This window comes from Tupaia chinensis, unplaced genomic scaffold (assembly GCF_000334495.1).
Source record: "Tupaia chinensis unplaced genomic scaffold, TupChi_1.0 Scaffold000647_1, whole genome shotgun sequence".
Classification (NCBI taxonomy): domain Eukaryota; kingdom Metazoa; phylum Chordata; class Mammalia; order Scandentia; family Tupaiidae; genus Tupaia; species Tupaia belangeri.
The window spans coordinates 1,945,857-1,959,512 of record NW_006160168.1 but is presented as its reverse complement, the minus strand read 5'-3'; the positions used below and the strand labels follow the sequence as shown (position 1 = coordinate 1,959,512).

Sequence of the window (13,656 nt, the reverse complement as noted above, 5' to 3'; positions counted from 1 at the left end):
TCCTCAAAGACATTAATCCTATCTTATAGATTAAAATTGCCAACAGTCACAAAATTAATAATTTGCAAAAAAATTAATGAAAACTTAGGTCTGTTTTACTCCTGCACCATTGTTTTTCCATGTTACATTCACATGCACTGAAAGGTGATTTGTTTTATGAAGACTTCGCATTTTTATGTGTCTTTTTAACATAAAAATACTTGCATGCAAAATGTATTCTCAAGGTGTCTTGCTACATCCTTTAAAGAAAAAGAGTAATTGGGACCAGCAGATGGTGTAATGGTTACGTTACTAGGCTCCCACATGGCAGACTACAGTTCGAGTCCAGGACCCAGTAGTTTAAAACAGGCCAGGCACATGTGGTGCATGCCCAAAATTGCAAGAGGAGAATGGAGGAGAAGGGATTGTGGTTGGCCATCTCCCCAGGAGTGATTTCTCACTGTTTCTTTGTCTCTCTCTCTCTCTCTCTCTCTCTCCTCTCTGGCAAGCACATGCGCTCTATAGCAAAAATCGCTCTTACATAAAAGAAAGAGTAATTAATTATATACTTCCCCGAGTAAAAATAAAAGCCATTTATGCCATTTTAAAAACTAACTTGTTATTACTGCTGCTTTAGCTACTAGTTACTAATCATTTTTGTAATGATTTTCTATTGCTGATTTGGTTCTAGCAGAATCACACTAGGCTTCTCAGTCTTCAAAACACAAGTGCATTTAGCAATTAAGAAGAGGTCAAATATACTTCCTTAGTCATAGTTTAACTTTTGTAAGAGTCCAGGGTTCAAGATTAATATCATTGACTAACTGAAAGAGGTAATAAGTTTAATACCTAACTACTACTTAAGTTAAACCAGACTGCCCACCTCACTTAAACCCTGCATGTTTTAAAATTCACCACTGACAGGAGTAGAAATAAATTAAATGAACTCATCATCATCATTTCCTTAAGAAATAAAGTCAGCTTTCTTTTCTAGAAAGCCACTAGATCTGAACCCTAAGTATATCATGCACAATCCATGCCTGGCAACTTCAAGTCCTCAGGGCTGTCTTAATCCAAGTAAACAGGCAAACAATAAGAATTAAGTTTTAAGAACAAATAGGCAGTAATAATTTTGGAAAGGGCCAAGATCAGTAGTGTGGCAGTTAAATGCCATGCATGGAGAGCTGGATCCCACATGGCCAACCCAGTTCTTATCCTGGTCTGGAGGCTTTGGGCACATGTGCATGCATGCACAAAATCCTGACAGGATGGCAAGATGGAGGAGAAGGGATTGCGGCATGACCATACACCATAGGGGGATGCTTTATCTTTCCTTCTCGCTTTTTCTCTCTGGCAAGTACACTTGCCCTCTGGCAAGAAAAAAGAAAAAAATTACAATGCCAAAATACCATACTGTTAGCTTTCTGAAGCAGTTGGGGGGACAGTACCTCGAGTCACAAAAATAAGTAGAAACATATGCTTTTTTCTTATTCTAGTCTCATTAACATAAAAAAGAATTTTTTTGAGAGAGAGATTTTTGCTATAGGACTCATGTGCTCATCTGAGAAAGAGAGAGACAGAAACCAAGAAATCCCCCGCCTCCCCCGTGGGGGACAGGGATGGCCACACTGTAGTCCCTTCTCCTCCAATCTTCTCTTGGGATCTTTGACATGCATGCACACATGCTGGGTGTGAGTTGCAAGCCACCGGGTCTGGGATTGAACCACGGTTGATTATGTGGGAGTCCAATGACGTGACTAACCATTATGCCATTTGCTGGTTCCCCTATCATTAATTATTTTGGGGAACCAGCAAAAGGTATAATGGCTATGTTGCTGGACTCCCACATAGTCAGCCAGGGTCAAGTCCCAGACCTGGTGATTTAAAACTCACACCTGGCACGTGTACATGCGTGCCCAAGATCACAAGAAGAAAATGGGGGAGAAAGAATTGCAGTGTGGCCATTATTCCTGGGGTGGGGGTGGGGGTGATTTCTTGCTCTCTGTCTCTCTATCTCTCCAGCAAGCACATGAGTCCTATAGAAAAAAAAAAAAAAAACTCTATGAGGAAAAAAAAAATTTATCAAGAATTTTCTAGGAGCCAGCAGTTAGCATAACGGCTATGTCGCTGGACTCTCACGTGGTCGACCGCGGTTTGCGTCCCGGACCGGGTGGTTTAAAATTCACGCCGGGCGCGTGTGCATGCGTGCCCAAGAGGAGAATGGAGGAGAAGGGATTGCGGTGTGATCATCCCCCCTGGGGGGTGATTTCTCGCTTTCTGTCTCTATGTCTCTCTCTGTCTGTCTCGCGAGTGCACATGCCCTAAAGTGAAAAAACCTCTAAAAAAAAAAGAATTTTCTATAAAACAGGACTTCCAGGTCATTACTATTTTCATAGTGCTTAACTTTTCAAAGGTCTTTACCACTGTGAATTATGAATCCATTTAAATAAAGATTTCTTTCTCTCCTCAAGCAAATGGGCTTAAAGAGTTAAAGAAACTGAAGGACACCCAAATCCAAAGCAAATTTTGCCTTCATTAGCACATTTCTGCAGGTACAGATCACTCAATAGCAGCTGAAGTTTTCCTTTAGTTAGCGTGTCCTGAAGTTTCCCAATGGGGTTTCTAGCCTCAGTGACAAAACCAATGAACAAATTATGTGTTAATTCTATTAATACATCATTAATAGAATTCAAGAAAGTATGTAAATGTTCCCTGTTTCACTACACAAGATTCTACAAAGCAAGAATTTAATCTTATGCTCACGTACATTTTTTCTATTTTCTTTCATTCCTTTGAAAAGTTTCTATCATATGTCTGAATTAGGAAAATGAAGGCATAGACAATCAACTGGGATTCATGAGACTTCATAACGTATTCCCCTATCAAGAGAAAGAAATTGGATTTAAATGCTCTGTTCTTTGATGTTCGCCAGCAAATTTATGAAGGGCAGAGACTGGAAACCCAAGTAACTTTGAGTCAGCCCAAGGAGTCCTTGGGCTTCTTTTACAGATCTGTGAAAGAGAGAATTCAGTGTTGCTCTTACAAAGTTGAGTCTGCCATTTAGGCAGCTCTATAAAAATAAAATGATTCTCTCTTTCGTTTTGTCTCTTTCGTATGTGTATATCTAGATGAAGGACTTTAACCCATGACATGCAGCAAGTCATTGTGAATGTTAAAGTTTTGTTTTGCTTTCCTTTTTCTATTTAGCAGGGGAAAATAATGTGCAGAAACAACAAAAACAACACCTCTGGCTTGATCTATGGATCTCATCCCACTTCATACTTTTGTCACCCTACGGGCAGTCAAGACCCTAGAAAATAATGATGCTATAAGAAGACCAGGAGTGGGGCAAGCAGGTGGTATGGTGGTTAAGGTGCTAGACTCCCACAGGATGACTGTGGTTTGAGTCCCAGAGCTGGTGATCTGATAATCACACCAACCATTTATGTGTTCATGTCCAAAACCCCGAGAGAAAAATTGAGGATTAGGGTTTGGCCATTCCCCCAGGGTGTGATTTCTCACTTTCCCTCTCTTTGTCTCTCTGGTGAGTACATTCACCCTATGGCAAAAAACTTAAAATAAAAAAATGAAGAAGATGATGGCCAAAAATGAGATTTAATTTATATCCTAGAGATCAGGAAAGCCACAGGTGTAAGTAAGTGCTAGGAGTTTGGACATTTGCCAATAATTCCTCCAAGTAGTAATTCTCCTTGATAAATGCTCATAAACAGAAATCAGGAGATAATGCTTTCAAGAGAATGAAAGATTAGCTGTACATTCTGGATCTGGCCCAAGCCTTCATATTTACAAAAGCAGACAGCAAGGGGTTCATTTAAATGAAAAACAAGGTCCTGAAAACAAGTGTCCTTAATAGTGTAACACCGGACCAGTGCATGACCTAATGGTTAAGACAGCTAGGTCTCTCATGGTCAACTGTGCAGTTTGATTCCTAGACCCAGAGGCTTGAAAACTACACCAGGTATGTGTGCTCCTGCCCAAAATCCCGAAAGGAGAAAGAAATGGAGAAGGAATTGTGTGATCATTCCCCATAGTGGGTGCGTTCTCACCTTCTCTCATTCCCTGTATCTCTCTAGCAGTGAGTATATGTGCCCTCTGGTAAATTGAAAAATAAAATAATTAAATTAAGTAGCACTACTAAATTCAAACCAGAAGTGATTAAATTTGGTTTTGTACAACGACTGAACTTATAATCTCCTATGGGCAAGTTTTAAAGGTTAGATGAAAAGAATAAAAGAATCAATTAAATGAGAAGGAAAGGATCATCGCTATTTTTTGAGAAAAAATTGTGTATTAACAGGTGATAGGCAAGAATAAAAACAAAATTAGTGCATTCATGTTTTCTAGAAAGAACAGAATGGATATTGTTATGAGGGACTTAAAGAACAAGATAGCAGACACTAACAGGAAAACAAGAAATTGCTCTTTAATTCAGTGAAGTTATATTTCAGATTACTGAAAGGATATGTTCATGCCACAACAGAACCAGCTTCTTAATCCTTGAATAGTCACAGAATACAAGAGACTAGCCAAAATATTAAGACAATGTGTAAAGTATCTTTTAAAAGTGATTTTAAGAAACTGTGCAAAAGTAAGTTTGACATTGATCTGCCATAAATCTTTGGACTTAGTTATTAAAAGCAATGTGGGGGCCTACAGGTGGTATAGTGGTTAAGGTGCTGGACTCCCACATGGCCGACTGTGGTTCAAGTCCTGGACCTGGAGGTTTGAAGAACATGTGGGGCATGTGTGTGTGCATGCCCCAAATCTCAGGACAAGAGGAGACGGGACTGTGGTGTTGCCAACATCCTGGGTGGCTGAGGGGGGGTGATATCTTACTTTCCTTCCCACAATCTCTCTCTGTCTTTCTCCTGTGAGTGCTCGAGCAGTATGACAAAGAAAAAAACTTTAAAGAAAAAAAGAAGAAAAGAAAAAGGTACGTGTGAGCTAGAATAGTTTGATAACCAATGTTCCTGGAGTATAATGGGAACATAGCAATATTGTCATGCCTAACTCAGTTTAGTAAGGGAAGGGAAGGTTTTCAGAGAAGGTGATACCTGAGATGAGAAGAAGAATGTTGTAGTCAAGTCATTTAACAAAATAATCCGGAAAGATAATAGAGTTGCATAATGTGATCAGGGTCCTTGTGGCTAACTGGGGAAATGTAATGAGAGTTAGTGCATTCATTGAACTTTGCTAAATCTCTGACCTTGTAGGGTTAACATTTTTACCTAGCCCTGAATGCCAAGGGTTCCTCTAAGCACATTAGCTCACTAGCATAGGGGATGAGCATAGCAGTAATGCCTTGGCCTGGTGGGGTGTCCCTTTTCTACTTAAAACCATTTCATGGCTGCCCCTTTGATGCTGATGCTAACACTTCCACTCATCTCATGCCAGGCTCTCACCCTCCGTGGCAGTCACAGTGGCCTTTTCATTCCTCAGGGATACTAAAGTAACGATTTATTCATGAGGTCAGAGTGAGGACTCACGAAATTTTCTTCATCTAAGTAAAAATAGCTATATATACACTGAATAAAAGCCAGTATTTCCCCATGGAGTATTATAGGTTGTAGGTAATACAGATAGTTAATCTTGGATGCTCTTTAATTACAGGATGTTTTAGTCCTTCAAAAATGCACCCGATATTTTAAAAAGTTACCTGTAACTCCCCATTGTGTTTATACACGTTGCTCCATTCTGGCAGCTCAAGGGTGTTCCTGAGTAAATCTCACATTCATTAACATCAACTGAGCAGAGAGGACCCTGCAGTCATGTAAAGAGCAAAGTCAGGTGCCACAAGTCACATCTGGGGGCCAATATTCACATGGTATGTTTAGGATTTACACACTAATTTAAATAAGTCCTTTGTAAAATGAAATACAGTAATACTAATACTGGGCTAGCTCCATGAAAGGACAGATCCCGGGAACCACTAGTTAGCGTAATGGCTATGTTGCTGGACTCCCACGTAGTCGACCACGGTTCGAGTCCCGGGCCCAGTGGCTTAAACTCACACCGGGTGCCTGTGCGTGCGTGCCCAAGATCCTGAGAGGAGAATGGAGGAGAAGGGATTGTGGCGTGACCATCCCCCCTGGGAGGTGATTTCTCGCTTTCTGTCTCTCTGTCTCTGTCTGTCTGGCAAGCACACACACCCTATAGCAAAAACCTCTCCACAAAAAAAAAAAAAAAAAAAAAGAAAGGACAGATCCCATATGGTGACTATGGTTAAAATTCCCACCTGGTCAACCTGAAATGCCAGGTATGTTCCCAAGTGTCAAGGACCTATTGGGCTGGAAGACTACAGAAAGGGCATCGTGGTGTGAGCAGACCCTGTGGAAGGTGCTTCTCTCTCTTCCTCTTTCTTTCTCTTTTTCTTTCTCTCTCTCTCACACACACGTGTTCACATATGTATACTATTATGAATAAGGAAAAAATAATTACTCTTATTCACCTCCAATCATTCTACCTTTATAATCCAGATTTGATCTAATAAAACCAAAGAAATCTTCATAAAATCAGAACAGTCATATGAGGAGACTCCTCATACAAATTAATCCTCATTTCACAATGTTGTTATACCTGGGAATACTTAATTTTTTCTTTTTTAAGTGTGCAAGTCAGGAATATTTTCATCATTGCTAGCAAAGACCAAGAAGATTTACATGGGTATGCCAGATTCATTCAATCCTTTCCAAGGCTGAACAACTGAAATTAACACAAAGAGAAATATCATGCCCATGCTTGTAAGTAATCCAATCAAGTGATAAGTGAACCCCTCCTTAAATTGACTTGGTTCTCAGTGGATTATATCATACCATTTTGGGTATTGGGGCATATATGGTATAATTTGTGGTGACTTGGGAGGCTACAGAATCCTAGAAACTTGAGGAAAGATAAATATGACTGAATGACTGTAAGGAAGCCATAGGTGCTCAGTTGCCACCTCTTGCAACCAAAGTTCTAATGACTCACCTTCCACTGCGAGGGGCAGATACAGAAAAAGGAGTCATGAAGATTGAGGCAGGTTCCTCCATTTTGACAGGGATTGCTGCTACAAGCTTTTTTGTCAACTGTCTGAAACAAAGACGGGGATGATTATGAGACGGTGGCAGTTGGAACAGGCAGCAGTGAAAGGCACGGCCCGTGTAGGTGGTCCGCAGAATCACAGTGGACTCCTGGTTGGTAGAGGTGATCCTCTAGACTTTACATCAGTCACTTAGGTTCTTTTTCAAATCAACGTTCGTGAAATCTAATAGTGTTTCCTATTAACAGTTCTGTTCATATTTAACTCTTTACATGCTTTTAGTCACAGATAGGATGAGGTCTGATAGGAGAAGATTCTCACTCTACTCTTTAAAAAAGTGTTGTTCACCCAAGAAATATGCAGCAGTGGATAAGAGTAAAGGTTTCAATGAGAGAATAATAATGGACATTCCTACTGCACTAAGAAAATAGAAATTCCGGTTCTTTTGCCTGTTATTCTTATCTTTGGTATCTTCAGATAAGCCTTTGAAATTTGATCATCTTTCACTGCCAGCCCTCCTCCCATGGGCTAATTAATTTGACTGAACTCCTTTTATTCCAAGTCTCTTTGTTTGTAATGTGGCCTGCTGAGATACACCCTCTACCCTGTGCCCTCCTGACAGCTTTCAGCCTAGCATTGTAGACAGACCTTCCTTTGTCTACACAACTTGGAGAATCCTACCCTATGTAATCTACCAGTGCTAATCTAGTGAAATTTTTAATGACTTTAGGGGCAGAGAAAACTTCTTTAGAAACACAAGAGGGTCAGCAAATGACATGGTAGTTAAGGTGATGGATTCTCACATGACTGACCATGGTTTGAGTCCTGGACCTGGCAGCTTGCTGTCTCACTTTCCCTCTTTCTCTCTGCCTCTCTCTGGTGAGCACATGTGGCCTGTAGCAAGTTAAAAAAGGAAAATAATAATGATGATGATGATGATGATGATGATAAATAAAATTAAATAAATAATTCAAAAAAAGAAATACAAGTGATTATGTAGTGAAAGCTATTCTATTTATTTTACCTATAACCTAATTCTTTGTTTGAAAAAGCTAAAATAGGAACAAACTAGTCATTAAATTCAGGATATTATATTAGTATATGTATTACCCACATTTTATACATATTTACATACATATGTATGATGAATGTATGTGCAGTGACTCAGAGAAAATCAAGTCTCTCTTTCATTTGCAGGTAAAATCTAGAGCCAGAGGGTAGCCAGCTGACTCAGCGCCATTTATTGCAAAGCCCATTCTTTCCTCACCTTGGTCACAAATTAGGAGATCATACATGTGTGAGAAGGTCTCTTTAGGGACTCTGCCTTCTTCCATTATTCTATTTGTCTCTCTTTGTACTAGCAACACATTTAGCTCTGACCATCCAAGAATACTATTAAGAACTTTAACCACAAATTCATTAGAAGTTTCTCTGGTTCATGAAAGTAACACTGTCTGAGGATTAAAAACTCCAAAGTCTGTGAGGGCCCAGTAGGCAATGAAATCAGTTAGCAGTCAAGAGGAAGACAATAGGGAATGGCCAGGACTGGAGGCCAGAGAGCACATGTCCTACCCAGAGGTTTAAAGGCACTCGCATTGGGAAACAACTAAAAACTTTTCCAGACCCAGTCACGCAGTGGCACAGTGGCAGCACAATGCTCTGCAATTCTGATAGCCATATGGAAGGCTGGGGTTCAGCTCTCAGGTAGACCTGGACACACAGGGCATATGCATGCTCATGATCCTTGCTGGCTGGGAAGGCTGTGGGGAAGATCATGGCATGAGGCCCTGTTGAGGGTGCTTGTATGTTTTTCCTCTCTCTCTTTCTCCTTCTTTCTCATGAAAAAAATAGGAAACTGAACTTAAAAACAGAAACAAAACAATTCCTGGGTGAACACATGACATAGGGGTTAAGGGAACTGGATCCCATGTGGCCAACTGTGCAGTTCTAATCCTAGTCCAGTGGCTTGAAAATCACACCAGGCAGGTGTACATGCATGGTCCAAATCCTGAAAGAATGGAGAAATGGAGGAGAAGGGCTTGCAGCATGATTATGTCCCACTAGAGGGGGTTTTCTTCCTTTCCCTCTCTCTTTGTTGCTCTGTCTCTCTGTGAATGCATGTGCCCTCAAGAAGATTTAAAACAAATAAACAAACAAACAAAAAACTTCTTCCAGAAGGATGAGGGGGTGAGCTCATTCTGACAATATCTCCAGTTCTTGGTAAAAATAATGAAGTGTTCCGGGAGACTGGAACCCTAGTGCTGGGTCTTGCTCCACAGCACTATTCCATGAAGACATGAAGGGTGGTGGGGGCAGTGTACTATTAAAGCCAAGAAAAGAAATACACGAATTTGTTTCCCAAACTTGAAAAACTAAAAGTAGGGGACAGTGTTTAAAGTAGAATCAAAACAGATCAAGAATATTAAAGCAAGAATTCTTTTTATGGAGAGGTGTTTTGTTTCTTTGTTTATTATAGAGCGCGTGTGCTCGCCAGAAAGACAGAGAGATACAGAGACAGAAAGCGAGAAATCACCCCCCAGGGGGGATGGCCACGCTGCAACCCCTTCTCCTCCATTCTCATCTCGGGATCTTGGGCACACACACACGCTCCCCGTATGAGTTTAAGCCACTGGGTCCGGGATTCAAACCGCAGTCAGCTACATGGGAGTTCAGCGACATAACCATTGCACTAACTGCTGGTCCCAAGCAAGAATTCTTTTTTTTCTTTTTAAGCAACAATTTTTAACTTGGAATTCCCTGAATCCTATTTAAAAATTTAAATATAGGGAGATTCTGGATACTTCTCTCATGAAAATCATAAAGAAACTAGTTACCTAACAAAAGGGGTAAGAAGTCTAAAATTATGTGGATATGTTTTATAAGCATGTAATAAAGTTAAATAAAGTTATAAAGCATTTGCTACAAGAAATTGTTCAAATTTAATTTCTAGCAAATGTAGTTTTAAAGAAATTTGGAGTATTTTGTCATATACCCTAGATTGTTGGCTTAATGTTAGAGAGAACTAATGATTTTTCAAACCCAGTCCTTCATGCTAGAATCAGCAAGTTGAGCTGTCACTAACTGTCCAAGAACAGCATGTTTTAGCCTGCTATAAGGTTAAAGGGTAACAGTAAGGGGAGGGGCAGGTGGGCTGTGAACTCTGAGGCAGAAGGTTCACGTACTCAGTGACCTTGGGCTGATGATCTCATCTATCTGAGACTCAGTTTCCTCATCTATATCTGGGCAGCATAAACTAGGATGAGAATTAAATTATGGGGAAAAAAAGTAATTCTTTGATATTGATCATCCACTTACCCTTAAAATAAGGATATCAGTTCTGGACCAGCTGGTGGTGGTGTCAATTAGTTAAGTCAGCTGGATCCCACATAGCTGTGTCATTCGGTTCCTGAACATGCTAGCTTAAAAAATATGTCAGGCACATGTGAATGCATATCCGAAATCTGAAAAGGAGAAATAGTTTGGGTCCTAGACCTGGTCCTGGACCTGGTGGTTTAAAAAATATGCAAGCACATGTGCATTCATGTCCAAAATCCAGAAAGGGAAAATGGAGCAGAAGAGATTACAGGGTCACCATCCTCTATGAGGGGTGCTTTCTCATTTTTCCTCTTTTTCTCTCTTTGTCTTTCTCCAGTGAACACATACACTCTCTATCAAATTAAAAAAAAAAAAAAAGAATACCTGCTCTTCCAGGGATTTTTATGTATTTTCAGTGAAAGATGTTAGGTATGTAGTAGTTACAGGACTTACCTGCTGCAAGTTTTGAAATTTTCTCTCTAGATCCACAAGCTAGTGGTGAGGGAAGGAAAAAGTATCAATTAGATGGTTCAGAGTTATTTTGCATATGATTTTATACCCTTGACATATTTTTCTAATACCCTCTTGGCAGAAGGCATCAGGAATTTTCTGTTTATTCCTATCTTTGTTGCCTTTTCCCTCCTCATTCCCTTCTTCTCCAGGCTTCCCTTCCTATTTCCTATTATCACAGATTTCTTTTTTTAAGAAACATATTTTTTAGAAGAAGTACAACCCGCTGGTAGGTTGACTGAATGATTCTCTGCCCATAGTCACTATGGGAATTTCTATAAATGACAGTGATGCATCTACTACACCAAGAACAAGGTTGCTCTCAGAACTTGTGCAAGACCGACGTACACAAGTCTCAGCCCCAGCATTCCACCTTCTGCTCAACACTACTCCTACATGCTACACTAAAGCAGTGCTGTTTAACCAAAAACCCCATCATTAAAATTCTGAATCTCTAAAGAGGACACATAGTTGGAATAGCCCTTGCAAAACGGTTACTTATGAAGATGAATTAAAGAGAACACATTTTTGCTTAGACGCCAGACTTACCCTGGAATTAAGCTGGTGGATCTGACTAGTTATATTTTGAGGCAGAGCATTTGCACTTCTTCTTAACTCTGTAATATCATCTTTATTTGTCTGGATCTATTTTTTTTTTAAGGAGGAGAAAAACAAGTGAAAAAAATTATGTATGTCTTGTAGGAATATGATTTTAAAACCTGAGTAGTATTCTATTTTAAGCACCAAGATCTTGCCTAGCATAATGTCATAAGGCATAAACATTTGACTAAAAGCCATGGTGTGATATAATTCCACTTAACCTTTCAGTGACAATATACCAATATATTTACTATTTGCATTTTTTCCATAATAACTGTTTGGGGTTTTTAATTAAGAAGCCTGGCTTGGAATCAGACTGTTGAGGTTTAAATCCTTGGCTCAGGCATTTATTATGCATCCTTGGGCAAACATTAAACATTCCCTTACCTCCCTTACACATGGGGTAATAAATAATAAAGCCTCACAGGGTAGCTATGAAGTTAAAAAAGGAGATAAAGCATATAGAGTGTTAAGCACAGTGGATGGCCTATCAGAATCTCTAAATAATGCTAGCCTCTAACATTCTGACTCATATACCATCATAATGTAGTAAATGTTGAATCCTGAAAACATCCAATACGGCAGAGAATAACTGGCCAATTCTGTTTTATGGCAAAAGTAAATTGGTCACATTTACACATTCCTCTGGCCCCCTCTTTTTTGTCTCTTTTGAGGAGGAGTTTTAGTAATACCCTCCAAACCCTCTCTTCTCTGAACTTGGGTACATTTCCCTGTATAGTGAGCTGCTTTCTGCTAGCATTACTCCTTCTGCCTACCATTAACCCTAGGTCATTTTTCATTAATTAAGAACTCTTCTTATTTCTTCTGGGTTGTCAGAAAAGTCATGATGTATTTTTGCATAAAAAAAATATGTCATGGGACCAGCAGTTAGCGTAATGGCTATTTGGCTGACTCCCATGTAGTTGACTGCAGTTCAAGTCCTGGACCCGGGGGAGCGTGTGCATGCGTGCCCAAGATCCCGAGAGGAGAATGGAGGAGAAGGGATTGTGACGTGGTCATTCCCCCTGGGGGGGGGTGATTTCTCACTTTCTGTCTCTCTGTCTCTCTCTGGAGAGCGCACGCGCTCTATAGAAAAAACCTCTCCAAAAAAAAATATATATATATATATATATATGTCATGTCTTTTCCAATAACCCCATTGTTATGTTTTCTGCATTAAAGATTTTAAGTATAGATTAATATAGACCTGTTCAATTAAGTCACCATATATGAGTACACAGAATGACTTTAATATATTTTCAGAGCATTACCTGATGTAAACATTCACTGAGGTCTTCATCATTTAATTTAATTTTTCCCAGAGATCCAGTTCTAAATTCAATGTTTTTAGTAGATCCTGAAATAAACACTAAATTTCCCCTCTCTGTAGCCATCCGAGGCCTAGGTAATTCAAACCAGAGAATGTATCAGTAATTAACATATGTAATTTTTAAATCTAAACAACAGTTTCTCACAGAATAACCACAGATTTTATATATATATGTTCATTTTGTAGTAAACTCAACTAAATTCTCCCCGCTCTTCTGCCATTTCTTTCTTTGCAAATTTCCTGGTGATGTCTCCTGGTAACTGCTTACTTGGCATATTTACAAAATGATAAATAAATTTGTTTACAAAGAGGTAATGTCATATATCCATAAAAATTCTTCCCTCTTTTTGCTATTTAAGGTAATTTTTTTCCTCAAGAAAAATTACACCTTTAGTTCATCTGGCTATATGCAAAAACTGGTAAGGAACTGTCCTAGACCATCAGCAGAAATAATCTATGTGCCCACTTACTGTTGGAGATCAGTGTTTCTTTTTTGTCGCTGCAGTTCAAGTCCTCCAGCTTCACCATCTAATTCAGCAAAAGTCAATAAAGTAACCAAACTCAAAAAAAAAGGTGAGGACATACTTCTCACCAGCCTCCTAAGATGTCATGTAAGAGGGAGGCCACTGCAACCAACTGAGTGTGGGAGTTTGGAGAATAGCAAACTAGGCAGGTGTACTTTGACCCATGGGATATTCTGTAACTTTTCAGTTCTTTCTTCTTCACCCTAGAAGGCTATGTTACTTTTTCTTTCTGAGGATGTAAATGATCTTTGATCTTTGGTACTCTTCAACTTGTGAGAGGTCAAAATCTACCTTAAGTGATGCACAACTTAATCATTATCTGTTTGACCTTTGAAACAGTAACAAACAGCTTTGGA

At 39.5% G+C, this 13,656-nt stretch overlaps 1 protein-coding gene across 1 annotated transcript in view; it reads right to left on the bottom strand.

Annotated features, from left to right (window-relative positions):
• Positions 1-13,362, bottom strand: part of CUBN (cubilin) — a 327,155-nt gene extending 313,793 nt beyond the window's left edge. Inside the window, 6 exon segments of the mRNA XM_006159747.2 lie at positions 5,657-5,760; positions 6,970-7,071; positions 10,790-10,828; positions 11,396-11,491; positions 12,718-12,847; positions 13,247-13,362. Of these exon segments, the coding sequence (XP_006159809.2) occupies positions 5,657-5,760; positions 6,970-7,071; positions 10,790-10,828; positions 11,396-11,491; positions 12,718-12,847; positions 13,247-13,359 (584 nt within the window). The 5' untranslated portion in view covers positions 13,360-13,362.
• Between the last annotated feature and the right edge of the window lie 294 nt (positions 13,363-13,656).